The sequence below is a fragment of the Atractosteus spatula genome, chromosome 8, assembly GCF_055471065.1.
Source record: "Atractosteus spatula isolate fAtrSpa1 chromosome 8, fAtrSpa1.hap1, whole genome shotgun sequence".
Lineage (NCBI taxonomy): Eukaryota > Metazoa > Chordata > Actinopteri > Semionotiformes > Lepisosteidae > Atractosteus > Atractosteus spatula.
In genome coordinates this window covers 3,553,629-3,576,014 of record NC_142713.1, presented here as the reverse complement: position 1 = coordinate 3,576,014, position 22,386 = coordinate 3,553,629, and the positions used below count along the sequence as shown (strand labels likewise).

The 22,386-nt window shown below is 38.3% G+C and overlaps 1 protein-coding gene across 1 annotated transcript in view; it reads left to right on the top strand.

The window, feature by feature from the left end:
- ano2b (anoctamin 2b) overlaps nt 1-22,386 on the top strand; it is a 121,886-nt gene that overhangs the window by 83,334 nt on the left and 16,166 nt on the right. Inside the window, exon 21 of the mRNA XM_088923468.1 lies at nt 15,035-15,180. Coding sequence (XP_088779594.1) covers nt 15,035-15,180 — 146 coding nt within the window. The remainder of the gene's footprint in view (nt 1-15,034; nt 15,181-22,386) is intronic.

Sequence of the window (22,386 nt, the reverse complement as noted above, 5' to 3'; positions counted from 1 at the left end):
CCCAGCAGACAGACTTTATGGAATTTTATGGTATGTGAGAGAGATTTCTGTCCCTGAGTGATTTTAGAAGCAACCACAGAGGTAAACACCAAGCAATGCTACCGGCAGAAGTCTGGGACAATGTGTTGTGAGCTTTAATGTACAGTAACCTTCAAATTAATAAATTGTCACAATCAGGACGGATGGAGTCCTACAGTATAAAAGGATTATCTAATGGTGTCTGTTATATTCATGCTGACACTGGTGGGCTAAACTTAGATAAGCACAAAGATTGCAATTACTGTATGTGAAAGCCTAATAAAAGTCTTTTAAAAAGAAAAAAATCAACACATTGCTTAAGGCTTTTGCTAGTATGTTCGAGCCAGGATTGCTGTTTTTTAAAACAAAATAGAAATAGGGGATCTATCCCAAACTGTCTCGAAGATTCAAGGTCACAGGGTCACTGTTTCTGTAAGAAGTAACACTATGTGCACTCTGTTTTTTGGCTTTGGAAGTCTTTCCTGCCTGGTTTCTTGCCAGTTCTATATTGGTGAGATATACAGTATACATTAAGCATTTCGACCGCATCATATAGAATATCCCTTCAGACATATCTTCAAAATTCACTTCCTTATTAGTTTCAGATCCACCCCAGGGAAGTTTCCAACTCCAAATGCAAAAACGGATGTAAATGGCTCGCTGTGTGTAAAAAACAAAAAAACCTAAACGAATTTTAAGGTTTAGTCAATCTATAAAACCACAAAAACATGCAAGTTGATATCACTTTGTTTCTTTCCCTTATTAAATGTACACTGGTATATTCGTTAGTCTCTGTGAATTGGGGCGGCGGTCCGGTTTGCGGACTCGTTCCGAACCTGGAAGGTCGCGGGTTCGAATCCCTGGCGAGGCGCCTCACCTAAATTGCTCCGATCGATACCCTGTAGCTGTGGGAAAGGCGTGCAATTGTTAAGTTGTTTTGGGTAGGAGCGCCAGACACATGACAAATATCGGTAAGAACAGCTACTGCACAGAGGCCATCAGATTTGTGTGGCTGTAGTTCATGGGAAGCTTCTGAGTTTCGTGCTTGGAGTGACCCACCGAGTGCCTGTCAGTTCTAATAGTCCCCCCCTTTTGGTTTTTTGATTTATGGTAATGACTGAACGGCAGCATTGGAATTGGGTTCAATTCCAAGAGTGCTGTCTGTGTGGAGTTTGTATGTTCTCTCCATGATCACTTGGGTTTCCTCCCACAGTCCAAAAACAGGCTGGTGAGCTCATTGGCTTCTGAGAAAATTGGCCCTGGTGGGAGTGTGTGTGGGTCTGTGTGTCTGACGTCCCACCCAGGGTGTATCCTGCCTCGCGCCTGTTGCTTGCCGATAGTTTCATTGGTATACCGCTAGAGTAATTGGCTTCCGCAAAACTGTGCATGTTTTGTCTGTGCGTGCCCTGTGATGGACTGGCATCCTGTCCAGGGTGTATTTCACCCTGTGCCTCATCTTTGCTGGGTTAAGCTTCGGCTACCCCCGCGGACCTGTACTGGATAAGCAGATTAGAAGATGGACGGATGGATGGATGGAGAGAGAGTTCAAGTAGGGAGCTGCATCAGCATGCGTCGGCTGCAAAGAAACAAGTAAAGGTTTATTCCATGCTGAAAAGAGGAGAAAAGAAACACAACATTTCAGCTGTGGAGCCTTCTTAGGGTGTCTTCTTCCCCTTCGGGTGTCACACCCAAAGAAGGCTCCACAGCAACATTGTGTTTTCTTTCTTCTCTTTTCAGCAGGGAATAAACCTTCACTTGTTCCCAGATGGAGAAGTGGATGGTTAGGACTCCAGACTCAGAACTGCGAGACTGTGCTCTCAGAACACCTCTGGGGGGGGGGGGGGGGCGCTGTTGCTGTACCCCTGAGCAAGGTGCTTCCTCCACATCGCTCCAATAAAACTTCCAGCTGCGGAAATGGGTACATTTGTAGGCTCCTTCAGATGAAGGCCTCTGTCAAGTAAATAACATCTTTACATGCTGTGATTATAGAGATCATGGATCAGTTAGGTAAGAGAAATTATTAATAATTCAACGAGTGTAGCAATTGAGGTATTTAATGCCTCTCTGGTATATTACATACTGGCAAGCGGTATGTATATTATAATGGTATCCTTTTCCACATCAGTCATCACTCAATAATGATGGCTGCAGGTGATGTTCTTTATTTCAGGAAGTCAGCAAGTCGAGAAACAGTGCTGTTGTATATTTGGTTCGACATATGATTATTTGAAACGCCTCTGGTTCTTGTACCAACAAATACAACTGACTAACTTACTTTGCCTTACGGATAAAAGGCAGACTTTTTCTTAATTCAGAGATGCAAAAGGACATTTTGGAGGTGTTCAGTGACGTTTTTAAGTTATAAATGGGAGGTAAAAAGTGCGTGAAACGCGAAATCGAGGACAAAACACATCTAGGATTGAGGGGAAACTCCCGAGCTCTGTCTGATCCACAAATCCTTTTTTAACCTATTTCTTGTCATATAGTACTAGAACTCTTCTCTACTCTAATGCTATTAATGCTAAAGTGTTGCATAAAACTAAAGCTTAGCTTTTTTTTTTTTCAGGCAAATAAGCACAGAGCACACTGCAATACAGTCATTTTCTGCTGGTTATAGTACTGGACATAAAGTACCACAATATTGTAGATAAATAGCCAATTTTAATTTGTTTTCAACTATAGTTAACTAATATTAGCTCATTATTTAAGCTCGTTCTACTGGAGGGCACTGTAAGTGAGTTGTAATCATGAAACTGTTTCCAGTGTAGATGTTGGATGAAGTACATAATATTGTAATAGCAATGTTTAATACTAAAAATACAGTATTTTTACAGTGTACAGTACGAGGAAGATTCAGACCATTACTCTGTCATAAAATGTACGGTACTTATTGTACTAAATTTATTTTAATGAATAGACGCCCTGTTTATTATTTTCAGAGGGAACTGAATTTAAAGGGGGAAATGCAATGTTTTTTTATATATTCTGGGGTTAAAAGGAATCGGTATTGATGAGTGCATTTCAAACCACAATAAAAGTAAAATGTACACAGTAATTTGTAAAACCTCCGGTTTACACCAAGCCTGCACAGCACCATGTTCATCTATTCTATTCAACATAACTTCCAGTGATGTTAAATGGCCCTGTTACAGTTTAAACAAGCAGGCTTTATGAATACATCTCTTTTAATTCAATAAAATTCAATAAAATTGCTCTTGTCTTCAAGATGGTTTCACTAACAAATACTACTTACTTGTTAGCTCTGCGTGCAGATCACTTTGGAACATTTTTGTGGCGAAATGTCTGCTGCACAACCTGTACTTATTCGCTCGTCTATCACGTTACATTAATCACTGCAGTGACTAGTGAGCAGGAAGGGCCGCTTCACGTCACAACTCTCACAATCTCTCACTCTCACCTGTGGTGAGACCAGAGGTTTCCGATAACACGGCGGCTTAAGGTACTTCCACAAAGATCACGATTTTGTGTTTAAATCAAAATTTGTAAACTTTTTCTATAATGTCAATGAATTTATTTTGTCCCTTAGACTTAATAACTGGTCTGGGACATTGAGACTGCAGTTCCCCTTTAATGTTGAAGGCAAAGTATGTGGAAACGTAAAGTTCCAATACTTACGGTCATTTGAAATCCTCTAGTCACTGGGTAACACATACTGTAAAGTATGCTATTGCTCAAATATGATTAAATATAAGCATGGAATTACCCCCAGAATATATATATATATAATATCACAAATACAAATTGTTTGATTATAAAGCAAAGCTTTACTGTCCCAGTTCTACTGGAGGGTACCGTAAGTATGTTGTAATCATGGAAATGTTTCCCAGATAGATGCTGGGTGAAGTATGATCTGTGTGAAGTGAACTCCAGAAGACATACCCTCCAGCACACTCATATACAGTGTTCTTGAAGGGCATTTGAAACCCATATTATTTTGAGCTCCCCATTAACAACTAATGCTTTCAGGGGTAAGCCCTATAACTGTGAATATTTTCATGACTTTACAATATCATTTTCCTCAGGGCAGTTTTGTTGAAAAAGCACCAAAAAAAAAACTCAACAGTATTGAGTACAGTTTTTGGAACCTGTGAAACAGAGGAAATTGTGTGTTTATAGTGTGCATTGGAGATTATTAAATACTGAAACAGTATTATATTGACATGCTAAAACATTGCAGAAATTGCCTCACTGCCACAAGGTCTACAGTATCTAACTATAAGCAGCAAAGTAATTGTGTAGGGTTTTGATTGTGGTGCACACTACGGTTTCGTTGAAGAAAATCTTCCCTGAGAAGAGTATCGAAATCTACTGTAGGTCTTAGCTAATGAAGGTGAGCTAACGTCGACAATTTGTAGGTTGGTTTCACGTTTTACCCAGTTCTGCAACTGCCTGTACAGGGGTTTTGTGAAACTGGCACTGTTGGCAGTAAACAATTCCCTGCATGATAGCTGAGGAAACTTGTAAAAGACTTTGTTGAAAGCCCAGGTGTTAATATTTCTTCAAGGACAGCAAAATACGCATTAGCACAAAGTGGTCTCAGAAGGTGCATACATCTCTTTTATAACTAAATGAACTGCTCAGAAACCTTTGAAGAAGAGGGGGGAAAAAGTGGTTGGAGCAAAAGTTTCTAAGAGCTACTGTATGTACCCATTGACACTACTTTGTGCCAACGATAAGGTTATTTTGTAAGCACCAATGTGACTCGTGATTCCTTTATGATGTTTTATGCTGAGGTGCCTCATTGTAATACTAAATATTTAAGCCTTAAGGCAAATCCCACCGAGAAAAGTCACTGGCTTTTTTTTTCTAAATAGCCTGGGATCACATCAAACCAAGTTTGAAGATGGTTTGTAAAATGCAAGGCTGCCACGTGTACCGAGCTAAAGAGAGACCGGAAATGCGGAGGGATTTTACTAAAAACGCATGCTTTTCATATAAACCCCTGACCTAAATCAGAAAATAATCCCACGTATCCCATATCCTGAACATCTTTCAGAAAATTCAGAAATATTGTATTGGGGGCATGGAAAAATGCGGGGCAAGTATGTCTGGGCTGCTAATCAAAAGACCAGAGGTAGCATCATGCGAGGGATCCTCTGTTCAGACCTCTCTCGACAGCTGTGAAATTAAAGCATTGTCACGAAAAGAGAAATTGCACTTAAGATACAAAAGAGTGCGTTAAAAAGTAATGAGGTGAGAAAATGGCTTTAACTTAACACATAAATAATGCAAGACGCCATTTAGTAGGTTTTAAGTTGAAGCTTTAGTAAACACAGGACTAAATCTACTCACCCCAGTTTCTGTTGGCCAATAACAGATTAATTCTTTAAGTGCAGGTTCTTCCCTCTTTGTTACTTTGGTCGCTGTTATAAATAGAGGCCATTTTCATTTTGCTGATGTGTTTTTCTTTCTTGTTTACGTGGAACACAGCTGTGGGAAAAAAATCTTTAGAGTTGTTGTTTTGTCAAAAATTGCGTAAATGCTGCGCAATTCAATGTCGGATGGGCGCCGCAAAAGGAGGATTTAGTTTTATTTGGGTCAGCTGCTCGAGTCTAGGCTTATTATTTGTGGCTTTTCAATGATATATACCACTCTCGAACTTTTGCGGAGCCATATTAACAATCATTTGAAATTACACTTGAGTGCAGGTCTCCTAATGAGCATGTCCCTTTAAATTTGTATTGATGTGTTTTCACAGAGCAGAAGCCATTATCTAAACTGTTTTCGGTTTGGTTTAACTTGCCACAGTTTATTATGGTTGATATTTCTGTGTTGGCTTCAGTTCTTGCAGTTTGTCCATTTTGTGGGTACAGCTTTCATTCTAAGAGAGCTTCCTAGCTATGGGTCAGTGAATATTACACTTCATTTCCTTTAGTATGTGTGGAAAAATACCATAATTACCCTGTGATTTACTAACCGTAGCATGTCTTAAGCCCTGAAGTTCCTAAACCACAGCAGTTAAGCTTCTGTTTAAAACTACTCACAAAAGACTAATGTTTGGTGTCTTTTGGAATTCTGTCATTAATTATATAACACCAGCAATCCGTGGTGTTGTCTGTGTGGAGTTTGCATGTTCTCCCTGTGCTCACATGGGTCTCCTGCCACAGTCCAAAGACATACTGGTGGAATAATCGGCTGCTGCGAAGACTGGCCCTGGTGTGTGTTTCTGTGTGTCTGCTGTGCGATGGATTGATGTCCCATCCAGGGTGTATCCTACCTTACGCCTGTTGCTTGCTAGGCTCTGGATGCCCAGCAACCCCTATATTGGATAAAATGCTTGGAAAATGGATGGATGGATGGGATTTTATTCAAGTCCCAGAATAATCAGATCCCATTTGGAATTATATTTTTGATTAAAAACAGTCATATTTGGGTTTTTTTATTCATAGTGCCTAAATTAAGTTAAAGGACAATTTGAGATATGCATCAGTTTTATTATCCTCAATGTTTACACTCTGTTTAAATAATATCATTGACGGTGTCTTTTAAACACCTGAAAGTAACTGCTGATTCTCTAACACTTGGATCTGGATCACATTCACAGAATTGTTTCTAGCCACTGAAATCCTTACTTTGGCAAAGTGTACTGACATGCTGGATTACATCTAAACAAATATGGTGCAGAATCAAAGAAACTCTACATGGGAGAAGAAAGGGTAATCCAGTCAAAAACAGACCCCATAGTAAGAATTCTATAGGAATACATCATTAGTGAAAGTACATCATTCCAGAGACAGGAAGACTGGAAGAGGGTTAAATGTAATACTATACATCAAAATCAAAAGGCACAGAACCAGAACCTAATTAATTTAAACTTAGACTTGATGATTTAAAGGTCTCAGAAAATATAAATGATTAACATTTGTTTTTCCAATCAACATGTGGTATTAGCAACAGACTACACACCACCAAATTCAAATGCAGCAAATGAATTGGAATCAGGAACAGATGCATAAGGAAAGATGTGGTTATCAGGGGGGACTATGTTTTTCCACATTCAGACTGGGCGCCACCTGTAGGGACACCAAAATCTGAAAATAAAATAAAAATAACATGTTTAACAAAAGCTTTCTTATTTGTCAGAACAGCCACTAGAGAGAATGTTTTCGGTTGATATAGTATTTTCAAACAATCAAGACACATTAAAGAAAACAGGTGAAAGCACTGGGGTACTTTAATCCATCCATCCATTATCTAACCCTTTTAACCAATGCAGAGTCGCGGGGAAGCCAGAGACTATCCCAGCAAGCAACCGGCACCAATTAGGACACCAGTCCCTCAGAGGGCAGACACACAGATACAGATATACTCACACACACACCCTACCAGGGTACCTAGGGTCAGTTTTCCCAGAAACCAATTCATCTACCAGCATGTCTTTGGACTGTGGGAGGAAACCAGAGTACCTTGAGGCAACCCAGACGAACCTCTGGCTGTGGAAGAAAGCAAAGCACCCACAGCAGCCAGAAGAAAACCACATGAACCCGGGAAGAACATGCAAACTCCTCACAGATAGCACCCCTGCTCCGGGATTGAACCCAAAGCAAGGCAGCAATGCTGACCACAGCACCAACCAAGTGTCACTTGGTACTTTAACCATAACAAGGAATTCTTTTAAGTATGTTTTGAAGTTGCATAGCAAACAACTGTCCAAACAAAAGATTTATAATTTCAAGAAAGCGGAGTATAATGGAATGAGACAATTTGAGAGTTTTATGTTTAAGAGAAGTAAAATATAACAGGATAGAAATGAAGATTCTTCAATACTTCTGTGATGCACAATGATATGTTGCCATAACTTGATTAGGTATATAAAAAATGTAATTCAAAAAGAGGTACACCAAATCTTAAGAAAGTAACTCTCTAAAAATGATAAGTAATATTGCAGACACCTGATATTTTACATTAGGTAAAATAATTCAGATACTGCAGTGGTACAGAAGGAGGCATGTTGCTCATACATTGATACTCTACAGCACACAGTAATGTTAGAATTCAGTATACAGCTAAATAGTGTATTTAATCAATTAGCATTAATTGTGAAATATCCAGTCATATTCATCAGATTTCTATTTATTTAAATCTTTCTACATATATTTCTTTCCTTCCAATTGTAGAGGACATTTCTGTTGGACTCTGATGGTGTATAATAAAACCAGGTGGTGATAGTACATTATCTTTTGGTCTCTTTTTCATACACAACCCTTCCTACCCTCTACCACACTCAGACACACACGTATTGGGCGCTTATTGTATTCTGTGTTTACACCAGCTCCCCAGGACTCTCAACATCATGTAATGAGGGGGTGGTGTATTTTTATGAAGCTGGTTTTATCTGGTGAACGTATAAAGTGAAGAATTGGTTCCAGATGTTGGGCCCACGATTTAGACTGAGGTTTTAGAGTCAACACTGATACACGGTGATACAAACTACATTCCATATGTTTTCCAGTCCTTTTTTCAGTAGCAGAGATAATGGATGCTTCACAGAAAGACTGGGGAAGAGACTGCAGTGTGAATAATTCTAGGAACAGGGGGAGTAATATAAGGCAAATGACTTCAAGTCAGGAGTGTCTATTAAAACTTTTTTATTACAAACCCATCAGGACAAGGACATTGGCTACACTGTGTCAGTTCCACAGCTTAAATCATCTTGATCTAAACGCATACGGTTTGCATTGTATGCCAACTTTAGAAAGTTCAAGGTTTTGGAAAAAAGAGCCTTTTGATCATCGGGATATTCATCCCTGCTTTATTAGAAAGCCACTTCTGCTTTGTATGGATCATACTTCATCAAAGCTTAACCCAGAAACATGAGGTGCAAGGCAGACATCACCCTAGATGGCTGACAATAAATTAAAACACTTTGTCTGCAAAGCAATACAGCAGGTAGTATCATTTAAGCAACGACTGTCTAGTTGTAGAAAATGTTTTTTTTTTATCTACAGACTTGTGTAAAAAAACGATTGTCTAGTTGTAGAATATACAGAAGCTTGTTATCTACTGTACCATACTTGTAGTGTTATTTTTCTTTTCATGGTGAGCGTAGGTTACAGTATAATCCGTCCTCACAAGACAGGCTTTTGAAGTCTCCCACAGAGCAGCCGAAGTAAAACCAGTGTGTGGTGTAGCGGGTTTTGTTTGTGATGAGTTTTACACAATGTTTTTAAGTCTTCGCAGATCGGAACACTGCAGTGAGCAACGAAGGAATGGAGCATCAGTAAAGTGCCTTATAAAATAAATGAAATGGTAGGGAACAGAAGACGCAAAAGGACTTTGGTGTCAGGATTCCCCACACATGTGCGTTTCCTCAGACAAGGAAGGGTAGACCAAGCCAAAACCCGAGATATACAGTATTTAGTTCAGCTTGAGGGTTTGATGAGAAGTGCAATAAATACTGATGGAGCCATTTCTACTAGCTGTGGCGGTGAAAATCAGAAACGGCAGCCAGGTCTAGGTGGTCTGTACTGCCTAGCTCCTACATTTTTTTGTGGCTTGACTCCTAGGTTACTTACCTCCTAGGTCTAATCATCTTTATATTTTAATTTAAGTTTGTTGTGAGTTTGTGAGAAAAAATGTATGAGAACTGCTAAGTATTTATGTAAGCCTTACAATCCAATAACATAATAAGCCTTAACCACAATAATATTATTAATAGAATAGTTTTATTCTCGTGTGCAGACAGATTGCATTATGCTGCATCTGTAGTACCCAATTAGCGGTCACCTTAAATGTGGGAGTGTCCAGAATTCTTCTAGAATTACAAGGATTCACTATGTTGAATTCTCCAGAGTCATGTTTGGCTTGTAACTTCATTCATTTGTGAGGACGACCATTAAAAAAAAAACTAGTTTTGTTTCTTCCTTGGTTCTGTGGCTAAGAACGTCTGTGTAGACTTGGGCCTAGTCCGTATTTTTGTGGATTTGACATTTACAAAATGTTGTGTACGTGTTTCATTTCTGTGTTCACATACACATGCAACATATTTGTGCTGTTCCAAAAACCACATTGAAATCATTTTGTGAACATGCTCTGACAGTGTTTGTTGCAAAATAAACCACACGAAAATGGACCCCATCAGCACTGGTTTACTGCCAGCAAATGCCTGTCATACCCACAAATCTGAAACAAATGAAAAAGAAACATATGCTATACATATCTTTTGCTATACATACTGTATGTCAAAGTGATGAGGTAATCAATACAGATTTGTATTTTCTATTGCCATTTCTTCCAAGACATCTGCCTCTAATTGTTTTTGGGTTTTTTTTGCTGTCGGAGTGGTAAGGTAAAGAATTCATTTATATCATCTTTGATTAATAATATCGAAAAAGACCTGCCTCCAGAAATGACGTTTTACAAGATTCAACTGTAAAGACTTGTACAAAAACCATATGTGTATGAATAAACACATACAGTGGCCTGTCAGTGCCAAAATACACCGAAAAGACCGAGATGTGTTAATGAAATATTCTATATTCTGTTTCTTTAATTAACACATGCCTCAAAACTGTTTTCAAATAATAGTCTTGCCCAGAAAGAATGCAAATGGACTTGGCAGCAGTAATCTACATTAAGATTTATAGCTATTGAAAGTGTCATTTCTTTCCTTTGCTTCGGTAAACACAAATGTACTTTTTTTTAAAATTAAAATAGGTCAACGGGTTTTACAACGTGAAAAATGACACAACCTACTCCTGTGTAACAAATAAATACATGAGTTGTTTCAAGGCAATTATGCTAATAGCAGGTGGCTGCTTTAGTCAATTGCGATTAGGATCTAATTTGAGAATACAGCCCCGCTGTGTTCTGTATGGAGATTGATGTGGTCTGGAATTGAATTGAGCTGTCACTTGCTCAAAAGACAAGACTTTTTCCTGCTGAGCAGGGACTGTAGTTTCGCCGTTTAACAGTTTCGTGTTCATTAGGGTTTACGGTTGCCGGAGTTGGTTCTGCTGCTGGCAAGATAAGAGGGTGACTTACTTTATTGGCCATATACTGTACAATTTCGTGTAGGAGGAATCTGTCTTCATGTGCTGTTGGCTTCACCTGTAGTCTCTCCAGCTTGATTCAATTATGTTGCCTCCTGCTTGTTCATACTGCTCTGTTTCACTATGTAAGCCGTCATAACCTCTAGTGGCCTGCAGTCTGTCAGCTGGCTTGGTTTGCAGAACATGTAAGCGATTTCTAGATTTGTTGAACTATACCTTTTGTGTCTGGAATTCTCAGGCAGTTCTGAAAAGAGGTTAAATCGCAAAGCGCATTGTAAAAATTCAAGACGCTGACTGGGGCGTAGATCAGTTCCATCTCATTTGCACTTCCCCTGAATTTGCTTTGCGGCACAAGCAGACAGCTCAGCCAGTCCTTTTCTATTTTTCTATTTCTGCATTTATTCACGGAGGCGAGGGAGGAGTTTAATGTCCCATGGAACGTTTTCCTGGGAATGTGATCTCCAAAATTAAATCCCGATGTCAGGGATTCATTTTTAGTCCCATGGAAGTGTCATGTGAGCTTCCTAATCACAGTGCTCAATGTAAGGTTACAACGGATGTTAATTGTTAACTATACTGAGTAAGAATCAACGAGTGGTGGTTGTTGCATTCAAGGATGTCACTGGTCACTGTGAACCATGGCTGCAGGGTGTAGTTTCAATGGTTGCATTGAGTTTGCAAATGGGTTTTCTGTAAGTGTGTTACATACTGTACTGTTGAGAGTGTTGCATCTGTTTTAATCTAGACAGTATATGGTATTTGTTTACTTGTTTAACTATGTGAAATGTATGCTTGGCAATTTAAACTGTGTTCATAATCTTTCAAAACTAACCACACATGTGCAATGCATTAACAGTTGAAAATTAAATGTCATTTCATAAAATGTGAGTGCTCAACTGAACAGAAACCCTATTGTTTTACATTGTGAGACACAAACACAACTAGAAATCAGTGTTCTAGTTTAACTTGTACCAAGAAAATGCAACACTGACACAGACCCTGTGCTTGTACAGAATTGTTTGCTCATAGTACATTTATGTAGAAATATGTAGTGTAGTTATAAAACTAACATTTGTAGTTGCCAAATGGTAACTTGGTGGAATTATGGTTTGTGTTACATATCATCTTTAAATTTGACTTGTGGGCATTATAAATTATTTCAAGAACAAAAATGTCACAAATAATGCAGTCTCCCACTAACAGTATGGGCGCCATACAGAGTAGTACTGTATGTGAAAATAGACATCTTTAATTCAGACTCAAAAAATCAAATCTCTCCTTTGCCTTGCACAGCACATGTGCTCAGACAAACTAATAAGTTATTGGCTCGGTGTCAGTTGTATTTTTTAAGTTCTCTGTCACACAAATCCCAAATCTCTTCTGTTTACAAATTTTTGGACATGCATGTTTTTCTTTCGAACAAGTACAGTGTGTATTGGTCTCTGGCCCATATAATAAATTATCATGCACTGAAGATACATCTTTATTATTATTACTACTGGGTTTTTTTTCGTTTGTAATGAATAAAAAAATAGACTGATAAAACAGTTTTCATTGACTGAGTATGCTGTAGTTATTATAGTTATTTATTATTTAGAGATCTTTTCTAGCCCCCCCTCAATCCACCCAACTTCACCCCTTGAGGCTGCCTCCCTGGCTCATTCCTCATAAGTATAAGTGAGGGGGTTGTGACAGCGCTGATCTTCGGCCTGCGCTGAGCTTTCTCATTGCCAGCTGAGTTAATGCCAAAGTTTTGAGTACTGGACTCTGTCCCTTTAAATCCATCAGCTTGTTTTGTCATTAGTACAATTTGACCAAAACATATCAAATGAAGATATAAATGAAGATTGTCGATTTGCCAATGAAGTGTTAAAATACCAATTGTATGCATATGGGCCAGAATATCTTTCTCTTAGAATGCAGATGGCATTAAACATTCCATGTATGTTTTTTAACAAAGTGTCTGTGCTAGGAGATATTTCTATTACCAAGCATTAAAAATAATAGTTAAAGAGCAGAATAGTTCTATAATAGAATAGTTATATAATATATATAGTAAAATATATAGTAATTTATAGTATTACATAGTAACAAAGAATAGTTTTTTCTTCCTGAACATCTTTGGAGCTCAATAGCACACTATTATTGCAGTTATATAGTAAGAGCTGTTTTGCTCTTATAACTGCAATAGAGACATCATGTTTCCGTGTTTCAAATAGACTATGTGGAGTTGTTAGCTGAGGCTGTGACATCTGGAAAAATGGTCAAGTTCATCCCACAGGGCTAGCATAGAAGCTTCTGTGACAACAGCACTACGCAAGCCGAGGTTAATTTAGTGCAGTATCTGGAAGTCTTATGTCAACTTAATTTCACCAAGTGCTTCTTTTCAAACTTGCGAAAGGAATAGGAATTTTTGTCAAAAGCGTTGCAGTGGACATTTAGAAATAAGTTTGATGGGTAATTTCACATTATTTCACATAAGAGCTGGTTCTGGGACAAAACCCCCCAGCTAATTATAGTGGTGTGAGAGAATTGACAACTGATACCTGCAGAGTAATGCATAAATGTTACAATCCCAGACAAAGCTGGGAAGTTAAGCTGCTGTGAAGTGCTAAAGATACAGGTGAATACGTTCTTTAAATAAAACCAAAACACAATTCTGTAAACTGTATATCTGTGTTGTGTAGATTAATGGTATTTGAATCAAGGGAGCTTTAAGTCTACAGGAGACTAAGGTAAAGAGAAAAGCATCCACCCTCATTGTCTGTGGTGTAAGGAATGCTGAGATTGTTTCAGCGATTTTGTTCCCACTTTCTAAATGATTTTTTAACAAAGACTGATTTATTCCATATGTGCGCTCTGTCAGCTCCAGTTACGCCTGCACTTCTGTGATTCCCAGAAGATTTTTTCTCCGTTTTTTCCTGTTGAATAAATATCTGAATTGTTTCTTTTATTTTCTTTATAAATAATACCAAAAATATAAATATTAGAAAAGATTACATATATTGGTATAGCGTACAGAATGCATCGATTTGTTAATTTTCATACTGAGCTCATACACAGTCCCAGACCTGTAAATTGTAGTACTGTATGCCTATTTTCTTTAAAAAAAAAACAGTAAAGAGAAGAAAAAATAAGGTATTTACTAAAGACAACCACAGTAACTGATTTGTTAATGTTTATTTACATCTGCTGTTTTCAAAATAAAAAAAACATTGGTCTAGGTCAAATCGTATTAATACAGAATTACATACAGAAAATACAGAATTAATACAGAAAAACTATACAGTATGTCTCTAAAATTGGGAAACAACTGTACTGTATATGAACCTTGCTTTTTACTGAATGTGTTCCATGAATAAATTGGAGAGAACCAGGAATATTGTACAGAGTATATTCTAATAAATTTGGTTCTCACGGGAATGTGGGACAAACTTTTCCAGATGTGTGTGTGAATGTATAGACATGTACAGCACGGGGTACATGTAATTATAAATGCTTAAAATGCTTTTTAGCAGGCAGTGTTTTCTGTTAGATAAAACAAAGGAAAGAGTGTTGAAAACACTGTGTATAATGTGACACAAATGCCAATACCGGTCAATACCAAAGTACTTTACCAAAGTACAGTGTAGAGCTTTTAACTCCTCTCCTCAGACACGAGCCTGACATTTCATTTTGCTCACTCACTTACAGCGACAGATCCATTAAACTGCTGGGCTGTCTAATGAAACACTATAACGGCTTCTCAATTACAGGTCAAAGCTAAGCATTGAACAAGCCACATACCAGAGGCATGCCTTTTTAATTAATTCCGATTTTTCGAAAGCCCGTTAAGGCTGGGCAAGAAAGGGTTGGGGGTCTTCTTGTGATAATCGCTAATGGATACGGCTCTTAATTTCCTGCCGTCAGGAATGTTGACATTTTGACTTCGGGGCGGTTATGGATTCCTTCACCCCCGTTAGAGGGTTCTAACGGCTGTCTTGTTTTCCCCCGTTGGTTTCTAGGAAGCTCAAGAAACTGTACCGGAAGCTGAGGGACAAAGGCACTGCTCCCGAGGAAACAGATGACAATCAGAGACTGTCCAGACAGTGGGACTTGGATTACAACTTAGAACCATTTACCGGCCTAACTCCCGAATACATGGAAATGAGTAAGCCGTCTCTACTTGTGTAATTCCCAAATCTGTCACCTGTCGTTAACAGATACAGACCTGAACCTTGCTGGTAAATCACCAGGTGGTTTATTTTTCGATTTGGCGGGGGGGGGGGGAATTGCTGTGTCCGGGTGTTCGAGTACGGATGCAGCGCTCAACATTTTCGAGGAATTAGAAAATCTGAGACACGAGCCGTGGGTCTTGAACGAAACAGCACGTGTGTGTGTGTCTGTTTTGTGATGACCTACAAGTGACAAACATGCATTTCCTTTGTATGTTAGGGTGTCACAGGTGTTCTTTTATTTCGGCGGTTTTGCAGAAGGACATAAATGCCGAAGAGGCAGTGGCTCTGTATTTTGCCTTGCAAACACCTTTATTTGCTAGCACCCATAGATGGGACCATGCCTTGGCATATTTAGTACCGTATATTACAATATAATGATGTAGAGCAAGACTTTTGTCCATAATAATAATGCTGAGTGTTACCTTCAGAACCTTCATTCCAGTCATGGTTATCCCTACTAGACTGTACCTGATCTGAATGCGAAGCCTTGTGAGGGTTTTCCAAATGGCACACCGAAGAGATTACACATTTGAAGCTGACAAGATCCGAGGTGTGATAAGCACCAGGGGAACAAAGCTCATCCCCCAGCAGGGAGCTTTGGGAGGTTACATGGGGGACCGTCCGCAGCACTCAAGGCGGAAATCAATTGATTTGTATTGATGGATTGAACACGACGGATCAAATTTATGTGAAAATCCAAGGGATTTTTTCTATTTCAGTGTCCTCAGCAGTGCTTTCAGTTTGTGCATGCCTGGCCTCACTGCTTCTAAATTTGTAACCCCCTCTCTCGTTGTTAAGAGGTGGCTGGGGATTCTAACTCACATATCCAAACCGCTGGCAGTTGTTTTTATTATTGTTTTACTTTCTTACTTTTTGTTAACAAATATGCAGTCAGTGTCTTATAAAACTGTCCTGACCTTTTTTTGTTGAGTCTTTTTGCCAAACTTGGAGTGGATATATTTGAAGTAGCTTCTTAAAGTATATTTTCTCCCACTCTCATTCCCTGCCTGCAGTTTTCTTACCCTTTTTCAGGATTTTTTGTTGGCATTGATTGATTGTTAGAGCCCAGTTTATATTTTCCCTCCAAGACTTCTCCAGGCAGTGATCTGAATGATAAAAAAAAATATGTATCCCCTTAGTCATCCAGAATGGCTGGAATTTACAAGGCCTTCAGTGGCATTTCATCTGCTGCAGTGCTCCAACTTCAAAGGCAGAAGCTGCTGTCCTAGAGTACAACGGCTGAAGGTTTTTCCAAATTTGGGTGTTGATTTATACCTTTGAATTTAATGAGAATTGGTCAGTGTCTTCAGTTTTCCACGCTGCGTTAATATTTTACTTTAAAAATCAGCACCTTCTGCACCATAATGCAAAAAAGTATGCAGTCTGAACTTTTTTAGTCGTTCTTGAAAAGGACTAGAAACGTCTTGCAGACAAATCCAGAATTCGTGCATGTGAAAACGTGTGTGCGCAGCACGATGTGAGGCACCTTTTGCTTTTTTATAAAACTGAAAATTGCAATTAGTGTAGTGTGCAGTTTAAGTTAACCGATGTACAAACGATAACAAACACATTCCATTAATCCTGTACTCTACCATGTGGATGGTGCATATTAATGGCTTTATAGCCATTTATACTGCACAGTAACTGAAATTAAACTGTGCTTAATTTTTTGAAAGAGTTTTTTTTTTAAGATTTCCAGAAAGGTAATTTTTAATAGATTGGACAGTTTGACTTTCACAAAGATCATTTTTAAAAAACAGGCTGAACTTGACTTTCTAGGATGAAGTTTAAAAAAAACACCATATTTATTTTTTTTATCTTTTAAAAAGATTGCAATCCAGAGACAAGCCACATTTTTAAAATGGTATTTTCCCAATATCGCTTAAAGTTTAAATTTCGAACAGATCCTCTTTTATTATTAATACCAGGTGTAAGATGATCTTGAAGAAGTAACTATTTTATCAGCCTTAATGCACACAAGGTACTCTCTGTCATTACCTGCATGTTGGCTATTGTGCAGCACTCAGGCTGGGTTTTAGCAACACATTCTTGTTTTGCCAAAATACACAAAAAGATAAGAAGCTACTGTTGGCGGGCACTCAGATTTAGAAAGCTCAGAAAAAGAGAAATGTTGAAATGTAGGCAGATATATAATCATCTCTGTTAAAAACCACGTATAATTTACTCTATACATGTATATTGTATTTATATTATATATTTTATTCATATTACATATATTATATTTACTCTATACAGCTACAGTACATTAATGGTGTAGGAAATATAAAATGTTTCAATGCGGTATAAGTCAACAGAAGTGAGTCTTTGTGTATATAAAAAGAATATATAAAAAATATAAACAAATCTAGTTATCTGAATGTGGTATACTTGGTATGCAGAAATATTATTGCCTTTCGCCTGCTTCTTTGTGCTAAAGCTGCCTCCAATGGGATCCCTCATTTTCATATTCAGGAGCAAAAGCCATCAGATAAGTCACCCACAGAGGAAATGGCAGTTCTTTTCAAGACACAATACAAAAAAATAGCAAATAGCCTCTCACCAAAAATGAGCATTCCAAATATGTCAGTTATGTAAAAGATGCCAGGGGCTGAAAAAAAATCAATAGGTTCTGGTCCCTGAAGCAAATTGTTGTGGAGTGATGAGCACAAGGCAGATTAGATATCCTGAAAGGTTGTGTCTTCTAAAGAATGTGTTTTGCTGGTGTTGAGTAGAAACCATCATAGTGAACTTCTGAAGCATACCTTTTAGAAAAAAAGAGGCTTTTACCCAAATAATTGCGAAGTGTTTTTAGAGACAATCACCTTTCCCGTTTCTTGCGCTGACAAGCATCCTGTTGTGTCCTCTGACTGTGAGTTTACTCATCTCTTTTAATACTTAGTTTAACTCCTTGTTGGTTGTGTCTTAGCAAGCAAAATAACAGACTACCGACCTGTCTCTCACGGTGGGCTCTCTAGATAATACTCAAAAACAGTTTTTCAACAGAAAATGATTTCTGTTCAGAGTGCTTTTTAGATAAGTGTTGAACAAAATAGGCAAAGAAAGTGGAAATGAGGGGGGTAAAAAAAATAAGAAATGTCCTGTCAGACCCATCGCCCAAAGCAGTACAATTCACTGATGGTGTCTGGTTATAAAGAAGAAGTCCTTGAAGGAGCAAATCTGTTGAGTGAGATAAACACTCACCTGTATCTACAAACGTCCTTCATTTAAATTAGAAGACGAAGAAGGAGCTAGAAAGAAAGAAAAGTGAAAGGTGCCGTCCCCCAAAGGGGATTATATTTAGGAATAAATAAAAAATAATAAAAATAAATCATTCAAAATGGTTAAATGCTTTGACCATCCAGTTTCTGTTTCTTAAATGATGAGTGATTGGACTTGAGCTACAGAGGACATTTGTGTGAGTCAGTGGGCTGATAGAAATGAAAGGCAATTAGTCCGTTAAATCTTGCTTGTATGGCCATATGGCCCAATATTGTTCAAAGAAAGCTCTTCTATAACCTGTCTCGTATTTATATTTGTAAGCTATCAAGTCACATGGTACCACCAATTGCCTCAATTCCTTTTGGTTTTCATGTCCATTACAGACCTTAATGACTTAGTAGAATCAATAAGTGGTGACGTCTTATTGACAGCTGTGCTGCCCAGGTCTTAATCAGGTGCTAATGGAAAGACTCCCCCTTAACCCTATAGGGAGCAGGCAGTCAAGGAAAAGCTTGCCTGCTCTATGTTCAAGTTCAAGTTTATTGTCATTATACTCATATACAGGTACTGTATATGGTATAACGAAATGCTATTTAGTTAGCTCTCGGACGATAAGTAGTACAAAGAAAAAAAAAAACAAAAATACAATTGTATAACAAAAGAAAGACAGAGACAACAGGCAATGTGCAAAACAACAAAAACGTAACAGGTTATGTGCAAAAACGTGCATCAACAGAATGAAATAAAGGATAGAAAATTATGGGGAGTGAGCTTTTAGACATGTGAGGTAGAGGTAGATTTCAATGTGTGTTTGAGTTTTTGGTAAGAAAGAAGGCACCGTGAGGTTCAGATCGTAGTTGAGAGAGGCTGGGAGTTTAACAGTTTGATAGTGCAGGGGTAACAACTGTGTGTGGACACTGTATATGAACCTTTTTCTTTTGAGACCAGGTCGTACGTATTTTTATTAAATTGCCTGAACAAAATGCTAATAATAATAATTAACCCAGTGTAATGAATGGAGGTGCATTAACACAGAGATTAACACACTAGGCTAACTCATTTACCCAGCATCCATTTAAGGCAGGGGTGCCCAACCTTAAAAAAACACACTCTGGGCACATCAGTACAATAACGATACCCATCGCTAAAATGACAGCAAAGAAAAAAGCAAGTGACTCATGCTACAGTGAACCAGTAATGTTCCCCATTTTAGAAAAAAAAAATATCGTACCTTAATGTGAGTATTGGCACTGAGGAGCTTACTTTTATTTTTAACGCGTTGACACTGCTGATCGTGTCGATGACATTTTTATTTTGTTCCCTGCAGCTCGACGTTCAGCTCATTTAGCAGTTCAGTCAAGTCTGTGAGGAATGCTAAATCCAGAAGCCACTGGTAATCCTAATTGGGCTTTTTCACTGTGTTTAGATGACTTGAGAACCTCTTTGATTTCAGGCAACAGCTGTCTGAACCTCACCAAAAATGTTTGTTTTTGAAATCTCAAAACAGCAAGTCAACAGCCTCAGAAAATGCTTTTTTTTATTACTTTTGGATCCCTGAATGACTTGTTGTGTTGAGCCAGGACGTGTCTCACATGGAACGAATGATTGCCGCTTTCCCTCTTGTATCAGGCCTCGTGAAAACCGACTGCTGCGAGCTGAGATTTAAATTTTGTCCACTTTTCTTTTCCGCAACTCACTTTTAGCGGGAAAGTCCACATCATACGTGTTGTGTGCAGTTTTGAAATGTTGTTTTCTATATGACCCTTTTTCGTGTAGACGCTAGCATTGCAGATTTGAACGCAAAAGTACAAAATAAAAATCATGCTCCCATTCCTTGTGGTAGCGGTAAGTTTTCGGGCTCTTTGCTTCGTAATTTTCGCTCAAACACTACAACTATCAAATAGGCAATCAAACTTATCAAAAAGTTGGTGAATTTGTCACGGCCAGTCTGTTTCACTCCACTATGCGCTGTAAGAAATGTGGAGTTTGTGTGGCAATAACCCAGAGAACGTTCTTGGGTAGCGCACACAACAGTCTTTTTTTACGGAGCTCCTGTAGCCTCTTTTTCAGCGTCAGCCAGCACTCAGGGACAAGACTTTTACAACCCAATCGACAAGGGTGAAACACACACAAGGGCAGTAAAATGTATGACATTACATGCACAGAACTGAATGAATTTTTAGGCTATTGAAAAAAAGGAGTGAAGTAGCCCATTTATTTTTTGCCAATCATTCTTGCGATCGACTGGCAAGCACTCCGATCGCGATCGACTGGTTGGGCACCCCTGATCTAAGGTCTCACTAACAGTGATCCTGTTCGTACATTCAAATGGTTGTTGGTTTGGAAAGCTGTGGGTTTGAAACATCTTGCCAGAAGTCAAGCCATAAACTTTCTTTTTTGACAGTCTGACACAGCAACTGTCTGTGCATTTGTAGTTCTCTGTATTAGTTGAAAAAACTTCAACAGTCTCTCCAAGTCACCTGAGACCTACAGTAACTGTTTTAACTCCCTGAGAGTAGACCCTCTCTGTCTAGTTCAGTTCTTTTACAGTCACACTGTTTTATACTTTGATGACTGTACGTCCCTGTCCAATTCTCACATGAACACGTTTTGTAACATAATGAATACACTGAATTCTGCATTACAAATTAAAAAAAAATGACTCATGCATTAAACAGCAGAAGTACTACGTGGCCATAACTACTTCAAACTTTTGTATACATATCTATAATAATGTCTACAAATCAGATTTTTTTAATGCATTCATGGTGTTTTCACAAAAGTCATATTTGTGTGAAGTTAATGTTATTTATCCCAGGGATTGCCTGTAATTCAAATAATAAGGGTGAGAGGGTTGTTAAAACCTGTTCAATATAACAGCATAGTTGCAATAGTTTACTTTTCACCTAAAATGCTGTTGAGCAGCATTTCAAATTGTCAATATTAATGTCAGATGAACATCTAGTAATATGGATCAGGAATGAAGCAAGTGTTCTCTCCATGCAGCAAACAGTATTTAATGGAATATGGCATGGCAAACTATGTATAGTATATAAAGAAATGTATATATAGAAAGAGTAGTGAATACAATTCTTCTTTATTATCCAACAAATCTCTTTGCTGGCTGTCGAGGCTGGTAGACCTTGGATGGTTAGGCTAGTGTCCATAAAGTAGCTGCAATAACACTCTCAGCATGGACTTTGATCAAAGCAAAGATGGATTTACTCTCCATTCTTCCCCCCAAAAAATAGCATTGTAATAATCAGATCCTTACAAAGACAAATTATTATTCTAGTTATTAAAAATAACTTACTGTATATAGTAGGTTCATCTATCCAAGGTGATTTACTGAATATGAAGTAGCCACAGGTTGTAAAAGAATCACAATTTTATAAATAAGTAAATTACATAGGTAGTCACATACAGTAATTAAGCTATGGTCAAATCATAACCTAACACAATAAGAATGTATTTTAGTTCAAGGTTGGGAATGCATAATATAGTACACGAAGAACAAGATAATATTAAACAAGTGATGACTTCAAAACATAGTAAAAACATGGAATAATGGTCTTTGAAATAAAAGCCAAGCAGTGGAGTGCAGACACATGTTTTTAGGAAGTTAGTGCAGGAACATAAGAAAATCATTAATGAGAAATGAAAACAACTCCCTGTTCTAACAGCAGATTCACAGTTCACAATACAGAGAATTTAAGCTCTAAAGTAACAATCCCGACACTGATAGGGATATAGTAATACAGGATTTAAAAGATTTAACCATATTTCCTTCACAGCCAGCAGCCATGTCCCCCTGCAACTCACAACTGGCAGCCCCACTGAAGCTCAGCAGGGGGAGCCTGGCCAGTACCTGGATGGGAGACCTCCTGGGAAAGCTGAGGCTGCTGCTGGAAGAGGTGTTA